Source organism: Nelumbo nucifera, chromosome 3 (genome assembly GCF_055504915.1).
Source record: "Nelumbo nucifera cultivar China Antique chromosome 3, China Antique-T2T, whole genome shotgun sequence".
In the NCBI taxonomy this organism is placed as follows: domain Eukaryota; kingdom Viridiplantae; phylum Streptophyta; class Magnoliopsida; order Proteales; family Nelumbonaceae; genus Nelumbo; species Nelumbo nucifera.
Genome location: NC_142651.1, coordinates 657,955 through 681,517, shown reverse-complemented (window position 1 = coordinate 681,517; position 23,563 = coordinate 657,955). Strand labels below are relative to the sequence as shown.

At 39.4% G+C, this 23,563-nt stretch overlaps 1 protein-coding gene across 5 annotated transcripts; it reads left to right on the top strand.

Moving 5' to 3' along the window:
• Positions 1-1,762: 1,762 nt before the first annotated feature.
• On the top strand, positions 1,763-23,066 carry LOC104592689 (Amidase family protein). Of its 5 annotated transcripts, none has more exons than XM_010252136.3 (12): positions 1,763-2,105; positions 2,561-2,681; positions 2,799-3,020; positions 3,157-3,191; positions 3,275-3,375; positions 3,945-4,068; positions 4,156-4,310; positions 4,800-4,936; positions 5,022-5,192; positions 5,360-5,584; positions 6,036-6,269; positions 22,707-23,066. In XM_010252136.3, the coding sequence occupies exons 1-12, from the start codon at positions 1,954-1,956 to the stop codon at positions 22,812-22,814; spliced, it is 1,785 nt and encodes a 594-aa protein (XP_010250438.1). In that variant the 5' UTR covers positions 1,763-1,953; the 3' UTR covers positions 22,815-23,066. The 5 variants fall into 5 exon arrangements, with proteins under 5 accessions (XP_010250438.1, XP_088758149.1, XP_088758150.1 ...); XM_088902023.1 differs by having other exon boundaries at positions 1,765-2,105; positions 3,109-3,191; XM_088902024.1 differs by having other exon boundaries at positions 1,965-2,105; positions 2,566-2,681; positions 3,109-3,191.
• The last annotated feature ends 497 nt before the right edge of the window (positions 23,067-23,563 follow it).

Genomic DNA, 23,563 nt, shown 5'->3' with positions numbered 1-23,563 from the left:
TCAAGACTCTGATTGCCCTGTTGCAGATTAAAGTACTCTTGATAAAGCTGATAAACTCTGGTTGTATTGTCCTGCCCCGAATACAATTTCTTCGCATGGTCCCACACATCTTTGGCAGTATCAAGGAACATGAAGTTCACACTAATCCTGGGTTCCATACTGTTTCACAACCATGTGATGATCTGAGCATCCTCTTGCTCCTAGTCTTCATACTCGTGAGAGTCAGAGGAGGGTTTCTCCTCTCTGATGTGTTTTACTTTCTTCTTTGCCTTTAGAAAGACTTCAACGGATTTAGCCCAAGGCACATAATTCTCTCCATTTAACTTAATGGAGGTCATCTAAACATTCAGGTAGTCTATAGGCACCATCACACTAGGTTTATAATCATTATTGTCTCCCATTATGTTATCACCAATTCTGCACACTTGCTGAATTCTATTATCACTGAGATCTGCACACTACACACCACTAGGCCACACCTGTCACACTGATTGCAGCACTAATTGTTGCTGGAATGTGTGCTCTTTACACCACAAACCCTACTCCTACAACTACCTGAAATCTCACCACTATATGATCATATCTCTTCCTTCAAAATGCACAAAGAAACCAGCATAAACCCTAGCAATTACTAGCCGAAACCCTAGCATATGGTCTGAAACACACTTCATATTTAATCCATAACAGATATCATGCATTGAAATCTCTTACCTTATCGCTGAAGTAACACCCATACGAGCAGGAGAGCAGTCCACACACAACAGCCACTGCCCACACAGTTCGACCCTCTATTCTTCCTCTACTAGGAGAGGGTGATCTCAGAAATCACAGCAACTGACTACATACGACCTGACTGGAGGCATAGAGACCCCTAAGGGAAGAGGGCGATCACTCCTTTTCAGCCCTTTCCCTTATCTCCAATCGAACACAGAGAAAAAGAGGAAAACCCTAGATAGGGTGCGCAGAGAATGAACCCTAGGCAAGCAGAAATCTAGGCAGATTTAACCTAGCTCTGATACCATGATAAAATTCAGGTCTGCCTTAGAGTTCGGCCTGACTGAGTTCAGTTATGTAGAAGAAGAAAAGGTGATAAAGAAAGAGAGAGAGAGAGAGAGAGAGAAAGAGAGGAGAGAATTCTGGTTCGAACTGAAAGAGTCAACCTGACTTCTCCCAGTCGGCTAGTAAGTATTTATATTATTATTAAAACATGACTGAAAAGACCTATGTGCCCTTACTTAAGTTAAGAGCACATGTTCCAACACAACATTGCAGATCAACAACATCAATCAAGGTATAAAGACAGAAATACCCCTACTCTAAAAAAAACAAATTCCTAAAAATATGCAAAAAGTAAATTGGCTTACAAAAAATGCTGACGGAATGAGAAGAGGGAAGAGGATAATTAATATGGTTGACCCGTGAAACCATATTAGACAAACAAGTTTTGTCATCCTGAATTGGCCGATAATTAATAACCATCTTTGCTTTTAGTTTTTTTTTTTTTAAATTGTAAAAAAATGTTTACACATTTGACATGTTGCATGGTCTTATTATTGAGCCATCTCTCCAGCTTATTGGTATTTTAAACTTTAAAGGGCTCTCTCTTGTATCCATTCTTTAACCGGTATGAATAAATTGAGTTATTTATCTCCAAAATGAGATAGCACAGAATTAGTGTAAATTGTTGAAGTTCGATTTTTAATTGAAAATTATATTAACTTTTTCCTTTATTTTTAATCTCCCAACTATTCAATAAAGAATTATTCATAATTGTTTCCTTGCCTAAGCACGGGCCCTTTCTGCTACTTGATCCGAAATTCCGAACTACCGCCGGAGGCTCCGAGGCTCTCAAATCAAGTTATCAACAACACTGCAATCAGCCAATCACACACAACAGCGGTGCTTGCTTGCCTCTGTGTCTTTTGGAAAGTAGACGCAGCACCTGCAGCAGCTATGTCTCGCGACGCGCGTACACCCTTGCTGTTGCGTGTCTCCTTCCTCGTCTTCGTCTTGGTGCTCTACAGTGCTGCTGCAATACTGGGTTCTCTAGCATTAGCTCCAGAGCACTCACCACTCTCTGTTGCGCCGGAAGCTGCAGACCAATGGTAACTCTCTTTGTCTCTGTTTTTCTCTCAGGGGTACCATAAAACAAGGCTGTGCTCCTACCATAAAAGAAAGAAAAAAAAAAACAAGGCTGTGCAACAACCCTTCAAATTCCCACTTCATTTTCTTACCAATCACCTCTCCCCTTCCACTCCCCACACTAATTTGCTTTTCATTTCCTTTTTCAATTACCTTCTCAATCGCATGAAATCACGCCCGTGGCTTGTTTGTATAGGCGGGTCTGTATAAGAAAATGTGGGAAATAGTGTATCGGAAAATTCGAGTTAATTTTCATACTCTAGTTTCCAGGTAACATAGTTTTTTGGAAGCTTGAAGTCAAGAATAGCCTAATAAGGAATTATAGACGTTTATAGCTTGATAGTGATGAGATCTTAGAATGTGCAAATTAATCCCTTTTTTTTTTTATGGATGCCATTTCATATTCTCCTTTGATCAGGACAGCAGGGAGTCTGGTTCTAACTAACAACACCAAATGCAGAGAATACTTAAGTGAAGATGCAAGAATTCTCAAAGTTGCGTTGAAGTTCTTCGATGCCCACTTCTTCAATGATACAGAGGTAACTTTACAATGAAGATGGCCCGCCAAAAACTCTATTATTAATGTGATCATTCTTCTTGAAGTTGTAGGTTAAGCTCAACTTGTCACAGAAACCGTGTTTTGCCTTTTCCGTTAGGTGGAGGAGATGGCCAAGGGTGCAAGGAATATCAATATCCCTATCTTCAGAGCTAATCGGAAGTTAGTCGCTTCTGTTAACGGAGGGTTGCAAGATCCATCTGTTTTGGTTTTCAATCCCGAGTGGAATGGTAGAGAAACATCTCATGAGATCAGACGGTTCAGTTATCCTTATCTTTCTGATGTACGTAGGCCAGATACAGAAGATATTGCTTTCATGAGTGTAAGTCTTTTTGCTACCATTTAAGTATGGAGTGTTGCGTATTTTAATTTTTCTTTTCCCCCTACATTTCATTTATTGGTTGTATGAGGTTCTTGAGCTTGGACATCTTATTAGGACAAAGCAAATTACATCTCAGGAGCTTACTGGGATTTTCCTAAAGAGATTAAAGAGGTAAAGGTGTTGTTTTAAGCTCTCATTTGAAGACTTGTTATTCTCTCTCCCTCTGTGGATGATGCATTGGATAATTCTTTTAGGTATGATCATGCTCTTGAAGTTGTGGTTTCTTACACAGAAGATTTGGCATACAGCCAGGCAAAAGAAGCTGATGATTTACTTGATAAAGGAGTGTATTTGGGTAAGTCCCCAATCCATTAGATGCTCACTTCAATCTTGTATGAATTCTTTGTTGTTCTCTTAAAGGGTAAAAAGTGAATGAACCGAGTAGAGGTTTGTGATAAACAGCAAACTATACGAGTTTTCTCTCAGATCTATTTATGCAAACGTCAAAATCTGTGGCACATTTATAACTTAATTGAGCCATTTTGAGTGAGTGAATGACAAGACATACCGCAATTTTGTTCTCAAAAGAAGAAGGTTTATCTCTATTGTGCAAGTGCAACTGTGACATATGAAGCAAAAAAGGTAAAAAAGGAAAAAAGAAAAAAAGTGCGATTGTGGTATAGTACATGCAGGTTTTTCCAGGACATGTAGATATAATCCATAAGCCTCACTTATGGCATAACCTAGCCCCATAAGCAATATGATTGGAAGTGAATTATGCATTTAAATGAATTGCTTCTAGATAGGGGCAAAGTGGTACAGAGTGTTAGGTTCCATTTGTCCAAAGATCTGTCATGTTATTACTTTCTGTGCTATCAAAAAGTTTTGTTCATTTAAGTTTCTAATAGTGGTTAAATGTTCAAGGTCCTCTCCATGGGATTCCATATGGGTTGAAAGACATAATTTCAGTGCCCAAATATAAGACGACGTGGGGTTCAATGACATTTAAGAATCAAGTCCTTGACGCGGAAGCTTGGGTCTACAAGAGGTACTCCTTTAAAAGCTGGAAACTACACTAAGAAAGCATATTTATCACTGATTGCCTTTTCTGGCTCTTGAAATTTCCCCCAAGCAGACTAAGATCTGCAGGAGCTGTTCTTATTGCAAAGCTTGTTTCTGGATCACTTGCATATGATGATGTCTGGTTTGGGGGAAGGACACGGAACCCATGGAATATTGAAGAATTCTCCACTGGTTCATCAGCTGGGCCTGCCGCCAGCACTTCAGCAGGTTTTTCTTCAGTTCCTTTGTATGCACATTTTTAAGATGGTTCCAGTTTCTTCTTAACTATTTTCCCCAAGACTATGCTTGAATTCTCAGAAGAGTTCAAGCCTCAACATACCTTATCTTCATAGCAAGGGCACTCTATTCCTTAGAAATTTGGGTGCTGACCACATTTAGAGTAGACCCAGTTTTTGAATTATTGATATGGTATTACCACTCATTTTATACATTCCGGCCAATTAATTGGGGTGCCATTACTAATGTCTTTGAACCTTATTAGCATCTTATTTCTTCATCGAATGAATCGTAATGGCACAGACATGGCCGCCCTATATCCAATTACCATGGTGCCAATCACCTTGTTCTCTATAATCTAATATTTCTGGTTCTGCAATAGAATATTTGTCACCATTTTTATGTCTAGGTTCTTAAAGAATAAACCTTTCTAGAAGAGTGTTGTTCTTGCTAATGATTTTCTCTTTATTTCTTTTGCAGGTCTTGTTCCTTTTGCAATTGGTTCAGAAACGGCAGGTTCTATTACCTACCCTTCTGCTCGTTGTGGAGTGACATCATTGCGTCCAACTTTTGGTATTATTGGTCGAAGTGGTGTTATGAGCATCTCTGAGAGCTTGGTAGCTCAGTGACATTTTAGTTTTAAATGTCCTTGGTTTATTGGCTTTACTGGAAAGCAACCCTTGAATCTCTTCTGTTTGACAGGATAAGCTTGGCCCTTTCTGCAGAAACGCTGCAGATTGTGCAGTTGTTTTGGATTTCATTCGAGGGAAGGATCCAGATGACATCTCCTCTAGGGATATCTTTCTTGAGGACCCCTTTTCAGTAGACATCACCAAATTAACTGTTGGATATCTTGAGGATGCTGACATGGAGGTCAAAAAACTCTCTTTTAGTTTACATGATTGTTATCTTTATGAACTATTATATTTTAGAGTACAGGAGTAGTTAAGAGACTGCCCTTGGATTTGGGAGTTAGGCTAAAATTTCTCTGGTGTTCAACTTTGGAATTTCTCATGATTCTTGATTATTTTCACTACCAGGCTGTTCATGTTCTTGCATCAAAGGGTGTTAATATGGTTCCTTTCAAGCTGAATTACACAGTGAATTCTGTTCAAGGCATCTTAAATTTAACAATGGATGTAGATATGTTATCTCACTTCGATGAGTGGCAGCGTTCCAAACAAGATGCTGTTTATGAAGCACAAGATCAGTGGCCCGTAGAACTGCGACGTGCACGCCTGGTACCAGCAGTTGATTACGTGCAGGTTTGTCATCTATCCGTATTAGTCTTTAGATGGAAAATTCAGAATAGCAATGTTCTAATTTTTTAAATTATTGGTCAACCCAAAAATAGTCTGTATTTATTTATATCCAACATTTGCAGAGAAGGAAACAAGTAATAACAGAAGAAGTTAACATTTCCAGATCATAGTCCTTTTGTTAACATTGATAGCATTACCATAAAATGTAAAGTAAGCTATATAAACCACTCATGCTTCCTTCTTACCGAAAAACACAATGCATTGTTTTATATGAACTTATCTGTCAATTTGGGACAAAAATATGTGGACTAGAGGTTTAATACCGAATAGTATTTAAGACTAGCCATGGTGCAGCTTGGATATTAACAAAATGGTAGACTAGTAATATAGAAAAGAATTAAGAGTCTAATTACTATTGCTATTTTCAGAAGCTAAATTTCTGAATTATCCACAGGCACAAAGAGCACGAGGAAAGTTGATTCAGGAAATTCGTGAGAGCTTTACCGTCGATGCATTCATTGGTAATGCGACTGATTGGGAGAAAGTTTGCATGGGAAATCTTGTCGGCATGCCCATCATGGTTATTCCAACAGGATTAAAGAGTATCATGAATCCTCCTCCAAGTGGAACTCGACGTCGAACCACCATCTCAACTGGCATTTATGCTCCCCCCAATCATGATCACATAGTAAGTTTTTGTTCACAAAGGAACATTTGTGATATTATTTCCTTGTAGCTAGCGCCAATATTGGGTAATGGCTCTTCCTCACATTCCCGAAGGCACAGTTTGGGAAGAGTGCAAATACAAATATGTTGAGTGCAAAACCATGTATATGGTATATCTGAACCTTTTATTTTTTTGATAAGTATATATCTAAACCTTTTATTTGCACTCTATATGTTTGTATTTGTACTCTTCCCGAACTGAACCTAAGGCTGTGTTTGGTTGCAATGCAAATAAATTTGTATTGATGCAAAACTATGGCAGTGCAAATGATTTGAATGTAAATTCATATTTTTATTCCAAACTTTAGCCTATTTTGTTTGATTGCAATACAAATGAAGTAAATTAAGACATAAAGCAAAATAAAATAAAATCCAAAACAAAATTAAACGAGAATTTGTATTCTTTTCATATGCATTCTCATGCATTTATACTAGTGCAAATAAAATTGCACTGCAACCAAACACAGCCTAAGGCTCAGTTTGGAAGGAGTGCAAATACAAATATGTACAGTGCAAAACCTTATATTTTGTATTATTTTATATGTTTTTGTACTGTACATATTTGTATTTGCACTCTTCCCAAATACATATATGTATTTGTATTTGTATTTTATATCAGTTTGGAAGGAGTACAGATACAAATATGTAGAGTGCAAAACCTTGTATTTTGTATTATTTTGTATATATTTGTACTGTACATATTTGTATTTGTACTCCTTCTAAATTGAGTTTGGAAAGAGTGCAAATACAAATATTTCAGTGCAAAAACTTATATATGATATTACTAAACATTTTTTTAAACAGAAAGCAGCTTCATTGATTATATATAAAACTGAACATGAGACACGATAGGAGGGCTGTATTCTACATGCATTTGCCCTTTACATGCTAGATACGCAAAAGTGTGGACCGCTTGATTACTGTTTCTATGTACATGACAAAAGTTTAGACATTCAAAAAAGAGAGAAAGTTGCTTGAGTTTTGCTCTGTGTAGAAGCTTGGTCCAGTAAGTAGTAGTTAGATTGTACGACAAAAAATTTACTAGTTGCTGGGAGTCAGAGACAACATTGAGTCATTTGATATTGCATTGAGAAGCTGCTTCCAGACCATCGATCAGTGCTTGAATCTCAGAGTCATAGCTGTTGACGGCTCAGCAAGGTCTGCCTTTAGCTTTAAGAGGACCTGTTGAGTTGGATGATGAAAGCGCATCCTGCAAGCCCTGAAGAAGGATCATAAGAGCCATCAATATAAACAGTTAAATCTGTATATGTGTTGATGTGGCGTTGATCATGATGGTGGACTCTTCCACATGTTGACCTGTAGGTAGATATGATTGAGTCTTTTTTATTATTTCCAAGGGGTAACGTCGAATGCCCTGGAAAATTGTTTTGTTACGTGCTTCCCAGATAAGGTAGAGGATGATGCAGATCTTACCCAATGATTGGTTGATTTCTTCTGTGGGTAGAGCAGTGGTTAATTTTTTTATGCATTGGTTTAAGATCTGGTGGGGGGCATAGTACGAGACTTGCTCTGGTATTATTCTAGATTGTGAGAGTAGAAAAGCTTCTGATAGCTGTTTTGATATAAACTTTATGAAAAGAAGAAGAAAGAAGAAAGAAGAAAGAAGAAAGAAGAAAGAAGAGAAAAGTTTCTGCTAGAAAAGAAAAGAAGAAGAAATAGAAGAGAATGAGAGGAAGCCAAAAAGAATTAGGTCTGACCGCCCTCTTCCTTTTAATTATGTACTCATAAAAAGAATGTACAAGTACAAGTATGCCCTTAGTAGGTTGGCTACTTGTAAGAAGCTAAAAAGAACCACTTAACTAAACATAAACTAATGGGCCTAAGGCCCGATAACTACCTAACTGAATTATGTAAATAAAAAATAAATAAAGTCGGCCCAATAAGAGAACATCGACTCAATAACTCAACACTCCCCTTCAAGTTGGGAATAAATGTCATACATTCCCAACTTGTGTAGATCATGCTCTAGCTTGTTTCTTGCAACACCTTTTGTAAGAACATCAGCAAGCTGCAAATCAGGTGCAACATATGCCAAGCAAACTTCCCCTGAAGTCACCCTTTCTCTTATAAAATGTCTGTCCACTTTAATGTGCTTCGTCCTATCGTGCTAAACTGGGTTGTGGGCAATGTTAATTGCTGTTTGATTGTCATAGTATAGTATCATAGATTCTTTTGCCTCAATCCCAATCTCTCCTAATAAGGAACGGATCCAGAGGAGCCCTGAAACACCATGTGCCATGGTTCTGTATTCAGCTTCTGCACTTGACCTGGCCACAATTGCCTGTTTCTTACTCTTCCATGAAACTAAATCACCTCCAACAAGAGTGCATACTCCTGATGTAGATCTCTTGTCATCTAAACACCCTGCCCAATCAGCATCTGTGTAAGCCTCTAGCTTCAACTGTCCATGGTTAGCAAACAATATGCCTCTACTCGGGTGTCCCTTCAAATAAGAAAGTATCCCATCAATGGCCTCCCAATGCTAAACTCGTGGGGCATGCATGTATTGACTCATCACACTCACTACATAAGAGATGTCTGGTTGTGTCATACATAAGTATTTGCAACCGCCCCACTAATCTCTGATATATCCCAACATCCTTCACTAGTTCACCTTCTAAAGCATTTATCCTGTGGTTCTGATCAATAGGTGTACTAGCTGCCTTTGCCCCAAGTTTCCTTGTCTCCTATAGTAGTCCCAAAACATACTTCCTCTGTGAGATGAAGATTCCATGCTTTGATCTTGCCACCTCAATGCCTAAAAAGTACCTCAGCTCCCCAAGATCCTTAATGTCAAACTCTGTGCAGATTTTCCTTTAAAGAATCACTTACTCAGATCATTTCCTGTAACTACAATGTCATCCACATACACCATCAAAACTGACACCAGGGACCACCTCTTTACAAACAAAGTATATCTAATTAAGTTTGAGTATAGCCAAAAACAACCAAGGCTCTTTTAAACCTGTCAAATCAAGCTCTGGATGATTGTTTCAAACCATATAGAGGCTTCTTCAACCTGCATACCTTTTCCTTTTCCACATCATCATAGAAATCAGTTGGAAGATCCATATACACTTCTTCTTGTAAGTCTCCATTTAGAAAATCATTTTTCATATCAAGTTGGAAGAGTGGCCAAGAGTATGTAGCTGCTAGTGAGAGAAGAATCCGAACTGAGCTCATCTTTGCCACTGGTGCAAAAGTTTCTAAGTAATCTATGCCATAAGTTTGAGTATACCCTTTTGCAACCAGCCTTGCCTTATACCTTTCTATACTCCCATCCACCTTGTATTTCACTGTATAAACCAATCTGCATCCAACTGTCTCCTTGCTTCCTGGTAGATCCACAATCTCTCATATTTGATTCTTAATCAAAATTTTCATTTCCTCCTGCATAAATGTCTTCCACTCAGGTTTGGAGAGAGCTTCACTAACACCCTTGGGTATAGACACGGAGTTGAGGGAGGAAAGGAAGGCCCGGTAGGAAGGAGATAGTCCACTATAAGAGAGATAGTGTGAGATGCAATGGGCAGTACACTTTCTTTTCCCTTTTCTGAGTGCAATAGGAAGGTCAAGGTCATTTGCAATGGGGTTAGTAGTATCAATAGGAACTAAACCATTAGAGGAAGCAAGGGGCATACCTGGATCAGTGTCAGTCGAACCTGGAGTCTCCGAGAAGTCGATAGGAAGTGATGTGGATTCTTTTGCCGTGGAATCAACCTCCCTATGCAGTCGAAGGGACGAAGACACTATTGTGTAAAACACTGAGAAACAGGACGCAAGGGAGGTGGTAAAGTAGGTGAAACAGGAGGGTCGGACATTGGAGTGGACAAAGGGGTTGGAACTGGAAGTGGTATAGATTGCTCACTTCTCCAAAAACTCCCATTGAGAAGAATCCCCCGAGAAGAAAGGTGTGAACTTAAAAAAGGTGACATCCATAGTAACATACCGACCCCCAGAGACTAGGTCATAGCAAGTTAGCAACAATACACCTTCTGGTTTCCTGCATACCCAAGGAAGACACACTTCTTTGCCTTAGGGTCAAGTTTTGAGCAGTGAGGACCAAGAACATGGACAAAGCATACACAACCAAACACCCTTAGAGGAATATGGAACATCTCCCCCTCAGGGAAAAGAAGGCTGAATGGGGTGCTATATCCAAGAATACAAGAAGGCACCTGATTAATCAAGAAAACCACTGTAAGATTTGCATCACCCCCAAAACCGAACCGAAATAGTAGAGGTCATCATTATGCTTCTTGCAACTTCCACAATGTGTTTGTTCTTCCATTCTGCTACACCATTCTGTTGTGGAGTATATGAACAACTGCTTTGATGGATTACTCCATGCTCTGATAGGTATGATGCTAGTATTTTTTTTTTCAAAATATTCCTTGGCATTGTCTGACCTAAACACTTTCACTCGTACCCCAAATTGCGTTAGCACCATCTGATGAAACTGTCAAACCAAAGATGGCACCTCATCATGGGATCTCATCAATTATAGCCAAGAATATCGAGAATAATCATCTACCAACAGAAGAAAATACCGATAGCCACCCATAGAGGGAATATGATATGGCCCTCACACATTAGTATGAACAATATCAAAAGCAGAAGAACATCTTTTATTACTAGCTTTAAAGGAATGTCTACAATATTTTCCAAGTTGACAACCTTCACATTCTAAACTAGACAAATTAACAGACTCAAACAACTTCGGAAACAAGAAACGCAAAGAAGTAAAAGACAAATGCCCTAACCAATTATGCCAAAGCATAATCTGACCCACTGACTCTGACTCAGTGCCGTTGTTGACATGATGACTTTGATGACTAGGAAGCGCATCAAGAAGGTAAATTCCATTCACCTCATGACTACTCCCAATCATCCTCTTTGATTCCAGATCCTGTAAAACACAATGACCAGGGGAGAAAATTACTGAACAATTCAAATTCTGTCAAACTACCAATAAGTAAAAGGTTAGTACTCAGTCTAGGAACATGGAGGAAAGAGGGTAGGGAAATGGTATCGGTTATCTTGATAGACCCTTTCCTTGCAATGGGAACATGTGATCCATCAGCTGTGGAAACTCTATCTTTGCCAGAGCAGAGGTGGTATGAGGAGAAAATGGTGGAAATGTTGGTCATATGCTTTGAGGCTCCTGAATCTATAACCCAAGGGGGTCCCTCCTTACCTATAGTGGAAACATAGTTTGTAGTGGCATGTGAACTACCTGTATGTGCAAAAGAAGTAGAATGGCCACCTCCTGATCCACCTGTACCTTGTTGTCCACCTGATAATGGGTTAGGGCTGATTGTATCTCTCTGATTTAGTAACTACCCATATTTCTCCAGTTCGTCCCTCACTACAACAATTGCAACAGACTCTAGGGAAGTTGTAGTAGGTGGTCCTGATAAGTCACCAGTTACTGCCATATTCACATTTCCCTTCTTGTTTCTAAGTCGGCTCGACACAAGGTGAGGGTGAAGCTTCCAGCAGGTATCTCTGGTATGTTTAGGCTACTTACAGTAGTTACAGATCAGATCCTTCTTATCTTCCTTCATGAGTTCATTTCCACCCCTGTCTCCACTCTGCTTCAGTTTACTGTGCTAACCATAGTAGACTGCTCAATGCCTAGGTTCCTCTTCATCACATTCCTCCTACTCTCCTCTCCTGATACAAAGGCATATGCCTAAGAGAGAGTTACATTGTCTTTGGAAAGAATATGCTGCTGTGCAATGTCATACTTGGGGTTAAGTCCAGCTAGAAACTCAAAAACCCTATTCTTCCCTAACAGTTTCTGGTAAGTTGTTGCATCCTTGCTACTTTCCCAAACCATAGTCTCCAAATGATCTATCTCCTGCCATAAGGTTTTGAGGGCTGAAAAATAAATAGCATCAGACTTATCTCCCTGTCTGGTAGCAATTACCTGGTTCCTCAATTGGCAGGCTCTAGCAACATTCTCATTCTATGAATAGGTTTCTGCAACTCCATCCCAAATTTTCTTAGTTGTATTAGCCCATAAAAAGTTTTTACTTATATGGGGCAACATGGAATTGCACAGCCAAGTCATTACCATATGGTTCTCCTGTACCCATCAGGAGTAGTTAGTTTCGGGTTTCTCTTCCTCACCTGTGACACACCCCAATTTCCCATGGGCACCAATAGCCATTTTTGCAGATTGTGACCACTCTAAGTAGTTTGTACCATCTAACTTAACTGTAGTGATGGCTCTAGCCCCGAAAAAGTCTCCAACACTTCCTCCCCCTTGTCCCATCTCACCTCCAGGTTTGTTTTCAACTCCGTATCCCTCCATAACTCTCAAAAAAGGGTTAGGAAATCACTTTGAGATGAAAAAATAGGTATTTATCTCCTTTAGACACCTTAAACACCCTTCTAGTACCCTAGAATCTCCTTCCTCCAAAGATTCCTTTTTCGGTGGGAGCAAAAGAAAAAGAAGAGGTTGCCGCTCCCTCCAGAGGCCTCTAAACAAGGTGGGACTTGAACTGCCCCCTTCAGAAAACTTCAAGAAACCCTAAAAAAAATAGGGCGCCACTTCCTAGGTAAAAAATGAAGAGTCCTACTAAAACGAGACTCTCTCCCCTTTCTCTAGTTCTTCCTGATTTTGGTGAAAAATCCTACATCAGCTACAAGGGATTGCAACACCACCAAAAAAAATCCCAAAACTGGGCTTACCTTAGGTCTTCGATCAGCCCTTCATCTCACCATGCAGTCGGCCGATCTAGGGCTGCATGATGAAGCAGCTCAAGAAGTCTTTAACACCGCTCTGAAACCAAGTAGAAAAGCTTCTGATAGCTATTTTGATATAAACTTTATGAAAAGAAGAAAGAAGAAAGAAGAGAAAAGTTTCTACTAGAAAAGAAAAGAAGAAGAAATAGAAGAGAATGAGGGGAAGCCAAAAAGAATTAGGTCTGGCCGCCCCCTTCCTTTTAATTATATACTTATAAAAAGAATGTACAAGTACAAGTATGCCCTTAGTAGGTTGGCTACTTGTAAGAAGCTAAAAAGAACCACTTAACATAAACTAATGGGCCTAAGGCCCAATAACTACCTAACTGAATTATGTAAATAAAAAATAAATAAAGTCGGCCCAATAAGAGAACATTGGCCCATAACTCAACAGTGAGGCACACCATATTGCTCTTGAAAAGGAGCAGGTAAAGAATAGGTGATTTAAATCTTCGGGCTGTTGGTTGCAAAAGGCACAACCTAAGTCTTGCTCAGTTAACCATTTTTTGCATTTGTATTTTGTGAGGACTCCACCCCATAGGAATTTCCATGTGAAAACAATACACCAAAAAGGGATTTTGAGTATCCATAAAGTTGACCATCGGAAGAAAGGGGAGGAGGAGGGCTGATCTAACTGTGTAAACTCCACTATTATTGTTTTTCCATATTAAAGTGTTTGCCTCTAGCCCTGGGTTTGGGTGCAAGGTACTGATTTTTTGAATGAAATCCAAGGTGAATAATTCTTGTAATTTCTGGTAATCTCATTGTTGGCTAGCTGTTAGCAAATCGACAACTTTGAGAGATGAGTTGGTGGAGAGCTGTTGTGGGTTTGAGCTCCCAAATTGATGGAGGGGGATCCATGGATCATCAAAAACTGAGATTGTAGCGCCATCTTTGATTAGCCATATAGCATTACTTCAAGGTTGGCAAGAGCTTGTGAGCTTGTCTCCACCATAAGGAACTACAACTTCCTTTTCTAGCTGAGAAGATACTGCAAGAGGAGAAATATTTCTCCTTTATGATTTTACTCCATAAAGAGTGTGGATGGGAAGCTAGGCGCCATATCTGTTTATCGAAAAGAGCCTTGTTCATTGGGTTCCATTTTTAGATACCAAGACCTCCCAAATTTTTGGGTGTACAAAACTTGCTCCGGGCTGTTATGTATTTTGTGTTTTTACCCCCGTCTGCTTGCCACCAGTAGGCCTGAGCTTATTTGTCCATCTGATTGTGAATTTTGTTGGAGAAAGTAGTGGTCATCATGGAGTAGATTGGCATGGTTTGGATGACAGACTTGACTAGAGTAGTTCTTCCAACATGAGAATAATTTGGAGCTCCATGCTGGAATTTTTTGGGTAATGCCAATGATTTAAAAGGCGCGCCTAGGTGCACAAGCGAGGCACATTTTAGGGTAGGCGCCTCACCCAGGTCCTAGGCGCAACACTTTCAAAAGGTGCATGCCTGGTGCGCCTAGGCGTGCGCCTTGGCCCAGATGTCCGAGAACCCCCTATTTGCTAATGTTGTTTATTCATTCATCTTAATAAAACATCTTCTTAAAAGGCAATTAAAATTATAAAATCATTATGTTTTGTGTGAGAATTAAGAATTTAAGACCCAAACATGGACTTGTTTGGGCTTGCCTCGAGGGGCGTGGCACAAAGGTGACTTGTAGAATCAGGAATGTAATATGTTTTACATCACATTAGCTACTTGAAGTAATGCATTTTATGCTCCATCCTACTGTTTGAATTGCTAGCTAGTAGGTGCATTTTATGCTCCGTCCTACTATCAGATGACTTGGCTGGTAGGTGCATTTTATGCTCCATCCTACCATCGGATTACTTAACCAGTAGGTGCATTTTATGCTCCATCCTACCAATTGTAGCAATGTTTGCCCCATTTACTTAAACCTGAATTTAGGACTAGCTTCAAAGGGGATGACTTTAGATAGGTTGTGTACTTCTTACTTTCACCCCATTACTAGGTCCACAAAAATTTTCCCAGAATATTGTTTCAATTGATTTCAAAAGAGTTGAGTTTTTTTTTTTTGACGGAAATAAATACGACTTATCAGATCCTATACTTCCCCCCCCCCACACACTTAATCTGTGCATTGTTGAAATGTAAAGAAAAAGGGAAATAACTAAACTATAGATGAAAAAACAAGAAGAAAAAGAAAAAACAAACTTCCCTATCATAAACCGGATCCTCTAACTTTTGTAGTTGCAACTTCTGGTGTCTTCCCCTTTCATCCATCATGGGTGGGTTCAAATCTGGAATAGGAGCTTGCAAAACAAAGGGTAAAAATTTTCTGTCAGAAATCGGTAATATAATATAAGGAGCATTACCTGACTGTTGTAGCTCTGGAGAACCATTCAATGCTGCAACGGTTTCCTGCAATTTAGGACTCAAGGTTGACTCCTCTTTCTCAGGATGCTTAGTAATGGAAATTCCAAATCCCTCCTTCCCACCAAGTTCAAAAACTTCCTCCTCTTGCTCCTCCTTCTTGGATTTTTCAAAGCGGTTAGGAAAGGGTGGAGTTATCACTATGGCTTGGGGTTGTTCACTGCTTGCATCTTGAGTTTGGGGTGGAGGTGCTTCCTTTTCTATTTCTTCTTCAATTGTATTCTTAGGCACTTCCTTGCTAGGCCTATTCAGCTCCCTTTCGCTTCTTAAAGTGATTGCACTAGCATTTTGCTTAGGGTCGACCATGGTCTGGGAGGGTAGCCTTCCTGATACTTGAGATTCCATTCGACTCATAGCAGTTGCTAATTGGCTGACTTGATTCTCCAAGTTTCGGATGCTTGTCCTTGTCTCCTGTTGAAATTGTTGAGTGTCAGTTGCAAGTGCTTTAACAATTTCATCTAGAGACATACCTGAGTTAGACGATGAATATTGTGGAGCCAGTGGTCTAGACTGATATTGTTGGTGGAAGCCAAAGGGCTTGGCTCCGTAGCTAAGGTTAGGATGATCCCTCCATCCTGCATTGTAGGTATTTGAGTAGGGATCGTATCTCTTCTGTGGGAAGCCTCCAACAGCATTGGCTTGTTCATAGGGTTCATCTTGAAGTGTAGGGCAGATGTCGGTTGGATGTCCCGTAGATGAACAAATCCCGCAAGCTTTCACCGTTTGCATGTTATCTACAGCCATTTGACGGACAAGAAAGGTCAGACTTGCAATTTGTTGTTCTAGGGAAGAGATGTTTACCTCATTATCATGGTTTGCTGGAGGGTTGAGCCTATAGCCGAACTGTTGAGAGTTGGCCGCCATGTTTTCAATCTCGGGATCGTATTTGAGCTCACCTACATGAGAAGAATGAAGCATAAACCAAGAAAAAGGAAATAAATCTACTTAGGACACCAATCCCCGGCAACGGCGCCAAAATTTGGTGGGTGCCGAACCCAACCAAAGATAAATATTCTTGCTCTGGGTTAATAATTTGCAGATAGTGATGAGCAAGGTCATTCTCCACAGGGATTGGGTGGATTTATTTCCAAGTAGATGGATTAAGGGGGATTTGTAAAGCTAAGGAAAACGAGTAAATAGCAGAAAATGACAGAAAACAAAAGATTAAATCGATGGGAGAAAACTTCCGGTTGAAGGGATAAGTTCAGCTTTGATTTGTAGCATTGATCCTTGATGCAAAGATAGATTCATATGTTTATGAATAAATTGGTTATAGCTATTAACAAGCTCTAACAGCCAGCCTCTACTCTTATTATTCGACAACCAAAACAAGCTCTTTGATTGCTTCCCTTATTAATAGGCAGTCCTAAACAAGCTCTTAGGATTTAACCTATTAATAGCATTAAGAGGGGAGAGACCCAATTCTGGTCAGCGATCTCACAAGCTCGGATCGTTTAAACCAGATCATATATTTTCCTAACATAGATCGAAAACTTTTTTGCAATCAATTTATGTTAGTTGCCACCATGATCAAACCTACCAATCATATACGAAACTGGAGGTTCAATCGGCCATAGATTATTTCCATTGAATGAGCAAGGGGCCCTTCTTGCTTAATCAACAAAAATAATCCTCACAGTTAATTAGCAGAAAACATATGAATACCCATAAACAATGAACTAAAATAAAAATCAATTAGATCTCACAATATTACAGAATCAAGGCTTCCCTAACCCTTCAACCAGAAATAAAAACTTACAGACACTTCATGATAAAAACGCAACTTCTAGATGAGAAAGGGGGGCGAACTCTTGCTTCTTCCTCCTTGGTTGCTGATTTCCCTTTCTGAAGACTGAAGCTCTCTTGGAGGAATTGATTCCTTGGATGTTGGTCTGCGCCCCTTTATATAGGTTTGGGGAGAGGGCTGCTCTCCAACTCCCTTAAGGAGATTATCCTCAAACTGGAAAGTCCTAATCTAATTTGAACTTATCCTATCTAACTCTTATCTCTTATCTTTCTAGGATTACAATTTGAGAATTTAAATATGATAAAACTCTTTTATTGAGATTACATTCAACTTCTATTCTAATGGGACTCTTGGATTTTGAATTCGAACTGGGCTTCTTTAACAATTCGGGCTTGCTTCAAGACTCTTTTGCGAAATGGGCTTCAGCTTATGAAATGGGCTTTGCTGCGAAATTACTCTGACTTTGGGCCCGAATTCGTCTTCGATGCGGACCGATTCTGCCAAAACCCAAAACATAACAGTTGTGGGTTTTTTCCTTATCTTTCCAGTGCTTCTTGAATTGTCCAAATCGGAGTCTGGAATTGAGAGTTATGCCCAGATCACTGATCGGTGCCGAAACTGTGCAAAATCATCTGATTAGCCTTGTTTTCTTCCAATCGCCTTCTTGCTTGCCCTGAATCGAAATACAAGAGTAATGAGTTCAATTAGGTACCAATTAAGTGTAAAATACTGAATATTGAGGGATAAAGATATGACAAATTTTATTCTCATCAGCGTGGCACAAAGGTGACTTGTAGAATCAGGAATTTAATATGTTTTACATCACATTAGCTACTTGAAGTAATGCAATTGAGGAAAAAAGAGATTGTGGGCCTTACATGCTTGAAAATGTTTTATATGTTTGATTTTATTTTTAAATTTTCATTTGAATATGCTTTACATGTTATGCTTATGTATTTTAATTTTAGATAATAGGTTTTTTAAACCATTAACTTTAAAACTTAAGTTTGTATTTCTTATTAATATTATGTTTAATATTTTTATTTTTTGCATTTTTTTGAATTTTTTGGCATTTTTTTTTTATTTTTTAGCATTTTTTTTTGTATTTTTGTGCCTTGCTTTAAAAAGGTGTGTGCCTCGCCTTGTGCCTCTCACCTCAGGCCCAAATTGGCCCTTGCGCCTTACGCTTTTAAAACATTGGATAATGTGCTTCTAAAGATCTTTTGGACTTAACTGGTCTCTCATGCGAAAATGGATTCTGGAGCCTAAGTATTTTGTATTGAGCAGAGAATTTTTGAGTCTTAGAGCATGGGAGATGATTTTCTGGTGGTGTCTAAGAACATTTTTACTGAACATCACACAAGATTTGGCATAGTTGATTTGCTGACCGGAAAGGTTCTCAAATGTATTGAGGATTTCCAATAGAGATCTTATTTGGGGCATGTCTGCTTTCTTGAAGATAATGCAATCATCTGTGAACATCAAATGTGTGATAGGGGTGCCATTCCTACAAATCTTCACACCTTCAAGTGAGCCTTGATTTGAAGCATTGTTTTGCATGCTAGTGAGAACTTCCATCCCTATGAATAGGTATGGTGATATGGGGTCTCCTTGTCTAAGGCCTCTACTGGCATTGAAGTATTCTAATATTTCACCACCTAGTTTGATGGAAAGGCTTGGGGAAGAAATGCATTGATGAATCAGCTAGCACCATTTTGATGGAAACCCCATGTTTTGGAGTGTATCTTGTAGGGAGTTCTATCCCATTCTATCAAAAGCTTTTGGCATGTCCAATTTTAGAGCAATATATCCCTTTCCTCTCTTTTGGATGTTCATTTCGTGAATAATTTCTCTTACTAACAAAATGTTATCCGTGATTTGTCTTGTTTTCAAGAAGCCGGATTGGTAGGGGGAGATTATATCTTGAAGGATGAGTTGCAGCCTTGAGACCGGCCATTTAGAGATGATTCTGTAAATGACGTTACAGAGGCTGATGGGTCTGAAGTCTGAAGGGGTGCTTGCAGTTGAATGCTTAGGGATGAAATTATGAAAACAAGATTAGTGTTGTTAATGCCCCGAGGTAAGCATTCTGAGTAGAAAAAATGAGAGACCATCTGGAAGATGCTTGGCCCTACTATGCTCCAAAACTTTGATAAAAGAAGGCTGTATATCCTTCCGGGCCCGGTGCATGGGTTCATTTGGTGGACAACCTGATGTATTTCCTCCGGGGTTGGGGGTTGGAGCAAAGAGTTTATTTGATCTTCATTAAGTTGGGGGAGGTGGATGCTTTTGTAGGGCACCTGTGTTATAAGTTTCTGAGCTTCATTCTTTGTGTTCTTTTTGTTGGCCATGTGATGAAAGAATTTTGTATTCTTGTCACCATCCTTGAGCCATAACTCTCGGGATTTGAGCCTCCATAACTCTTCTTTGGACAGCCAGTAAGAGTATTGCCTTCGAAGGTTATCAAGTTGATCAGATGGGGAATTAGGAGAGTCTGACATTTGAATTTGGTTAGTGGAGGCTGAGAGGCAGTTTAAATGATCTTGGATGATGCCAAAAGTGTTTCTGTTCCACTGTTTTAACTCTCTTACATGAAGATAATTCGACTTTTATTTGATGATATGGTGAGCCTTGAACTGAGGCATTCCAAGAATTGGATATAATCTCTTTGCAGTCCGGATGGTCTGTCCAAAAAGGCATGAAATGGAACTGGGATTTTCTCCTCGCCTGGCATGGCTGTGTGGCTAACTTGATTGGTCCATGATCTGAATGAATTTTGGGGAGGTGATAAACAATAGACTCTGGGAAGATTTGGAACCAATCAGTTGTGGCGGATAAACAATAGACACTGTTTTAACTCTCTTACATGAAGATAATTCGACTTTTATTTGATGATATGATGAGCCTTGAACTGAGGCATTCCAAGAATTGGATATAATCTCTTTGCAGTCCGGATGGTCTGTCCAAAAAGGCATGAAATGGAACTTGGATTTTCTCCTCGCCTGGCATGGCTGTGTGGCTAACTTGATTGGTCCATGATCTGAATGAATTTTGGGGAGGTGATAAACAATAGACTCTGGGAAGATTTGGAACCAATCAGTTGTGGCGAAAACTCTATTCCAATCTCTCTAGAATTTTTGAAGTTCCAGATTGACCGTTGGTCCAAGTGTAGCCTGGGCCCACATAATCCATGTCAGTTAGGTGGAAGTATCGGATAAAGTCTGCCATGTGTTTGGACAGCTTTGGTTGTTTCTGGCGAAAATTCCGTTGGTCTTGACTCAGTAGGTCATTCAAGTGACCCATTAAAATCCAGGGAAGTTGGATTGGTTGGATGACGGTTTTGATGTGAGCCCACATTGCTTTTCTTTGGTTTCTCTGGGGATGACCTTAAAAGAAAAGTATGTGCCATGGTTGTTGTGGGAGGTTGTTGTTTACTTGAAGTAGAATGAAGTGATGACTCGTTTGAAGGACTTGTAAAAAGACTTGGCTAGTCCAACAACAAAGAAGACCCCCTGAGTGACCCGCTGCTAGGGGTGATCATTTCTGTCCGGCCCGGCCTGGCCCGCACAAGTCTGGCCCTGAAATTCCGGGCTTGAGCCTGGGTTTTGTGTTTAGGCCTGGTCCAGGCCGGGCCCACATCAGGCTCGTAAATTTTAGGGCTGGGCTTGGGCTTAATACTTCAAGCCTGGCCCGCATATATTTAAACTTACGGATTTTGTGTATAATGTATATATGTATACATGTTATTTTACATTAGATTATATATTTTATATATAAATATTATAACATGACATGTATAATTTATATTGTATGTAATTTTTTATATTATATAATATATAAAATAAGTTTATATGCATGTTATGTTATTTAATATAAAATATTATAGATATATAATGTTTTATATATAAAAGGCATTGGCCCAAAATCAGGCTCAATCCGGCCCGGGCTTGTGTAGACCTAGGTTAGGGCTTATGTTTCAGGCCCGGAACCTCGGATTGGGTCAGGCCCGGGCCTAAGCTATAACCCTTATCATAAGTGCCAAGCCCGGCTTGGCCCATGATCATCCGTACCCGCTGCACTGTGAACTTGGTGGTTGAAATTGAGGTGTTTAGCTAAGTTAACAGATTTGGTAGAGGAGAGTTGGGTTTCGCAGAGGAAAAGACTATTTGGTCGTTCTTTGTTGCAAAGGTGCTGTAAGTGTTGGACTTTCTTGGATCTGTTTGCTCCTCTGATGTTCCATGAGATGATCATGGATGTAAGAAATGCATGTGACAGTGTAAAGAGAGTTATAACAAAAGATAAAGATGCAAGAATGGAAAGTACCTGATCTGTAAAAGGCTTCTGGAACTGCTCAATTAGGAACCAAGCCTGATGATTAGTGGGATGTGTCCACGTGGGGTTCACCTGGCCCATGTGGTCCACCATTTGTTTTGGGTTGTCCAATGGTGCCAGGTTTTTTTTAGATGGGAACATTCGGGATGGCCATGTGTTCATAGTGTGCAGCTTCCAATTCCAATTCAGGCATATGCTTCGTAGTTCCACGTGGAGGTTGAGATACATGCAGCTCCACTTGCTCCATGGTATTGTTCATTTCTATGGCTTCGGGAAAGTAGTTAACTATGAAGACGTTTTTTTTAGGGATTATAGCAGATAAGGGCGTCTTCATATCATTTTTAGTAAAATTTTAAAAATAGGTTAATTTTTTAAAAATAATATTCAAATAAAGCGTGTCAAATATGTAAAGCGCAAAACCTTATATTATACATTTGTGTTGTATATATTTGTATCTGTACTCAAGGTTATAAATATCAATACGTTGGCGTATTGGTCCTTTTTTTTTATTTTTTTTTTCATAACCAATTAGGGGGGGGGGGGGGGGGGGGGGGGGGTTTAAGGCTTTTCCACCCCCTTGAACTGGTCAAAACCTGGGTGCTTCCCATACGATGTGTATCGACCGATACTGTAAACCTTGTTTGTACTCCTTCCAATTGTATTTGACCCTTGCAGGGTTGGGTTGGGTATCGATCTAAAATTAATAGAAGTGAAGTGATGAGACAATAACATTTGATGTAGAAATTATAAAGAATTTAGTTGATGAATTTCAAAGGAGGTTCAAAATATAAAGATGGACATTACAAACTAAAGCTGGCAAAGTGGCAATGGCATCTTCCCAGTTCCAAGCCTATAAGTACTTTGTGTCATATCATACAAGTGAAAAACCAATTAATTCAATTTGTGCTCCTGTACGTTATCCAGTATCCACTCCTAACTAAAAGTAGTCATTCCCAACTCTAATAGTCTTTTAGAAGTAGCACTTCTCCGGTCCGTGTTAGTTGGGCTCTACACTAAACCGACTTTTTATACGTTAAGCAGAAGCTCCCCTTGACGGTTCTCTTCTTTCTTGTTCTTCTTGTTTTGCACTTTTACCTCCTCCCCCGAAATGAAGACTAACTGATGGTGCTTTCATTTATGCAGGTTCTTGCATTAGCCATGGCATACCAATCTGTAACTGACCACCATAAACAGCGCCCACCAATTGATGATCTCGGGCCAGATGATTTTATCCCTTATCCTCGTCAATGATGGCAGCTTGGTTTAACAGATAATAATTTGGTGAGAAGGAAATAATTTAAGAAAATTTCACAACTTTGTACGAAACGCAGCCTCAAGGTTTTAACATTAAGAAAGAAATATGCCTCAATATATCATATATCTTTGTACTCTTTTCAAAACAAAATGTTTCAGTACTGTACAACAGCCAGCCAAGTCTTGTCAGATTCTTGCAAAGGTGAGGTGCTTAAGTACCATTTATTTTCCCGCTGGTTGTGAAACAAAGTGGTGTTTTATTAAACTACTTCAAAGAGAATAACATTAACGTCACGATTTGAGCAGAAATGGGATGGGGGTCCGACCAACCAACCAACTTATCAAAGCCCGTCTGTCCATTGAGTATGGCAGTTGCCCACTCATCGATTTCCGTCCGTACGATATTTTTTGTTTTTACCCATCTACCCATCCCCTTCCTTTGTGTGGCCATACCATTTATTAGTTCTTAAATTTGATTTTTTATAATACTTATTATTTCATATCTTGCCATTTATATATATATATATTGTCTTGGTCTTTCCAAATTGGGATTTTATTTCGATCCCCATATCAAAGTCAACTATAACACCATCCGCCATATCCTTAGCACTTATTTTATTGCCTTAGAGGAAGTAAAGTTTACCTCATTACTTAACTCTTTTTCTCTCTTGTCTGAATCAAAGAATCAAGACATTCAAGGCTATCTATGACTTTATGCGCTCCTTAGCTAGAATCAAGACATTCAA

Excerpts from the sequence above, each read along its gene's own strand:
- LOC104592689 (XM_088902023.1), top strand. The coding sequence starts at position 1,954 with ATGTCTCGCGACGCGCGTACACCCTTGCTGTTGCGTGTCTCCTTCCTC. Across the intron at positions 2,682-2,798 it reads ACTTCTTCAATGATACAGAG|GTGGAGGAGATGGCCAAGGG; the intron begins GTAACTTTACAA and ends CTTTTCCGTTAG. Across the intron at positions 5,193-5,359 it reads TTGAGGATGCTGACATGGAG|GCTGTTCATGTTCTTGCATC; the intron begins GTCAAAAAACTC and ends TTTCACTACCAG.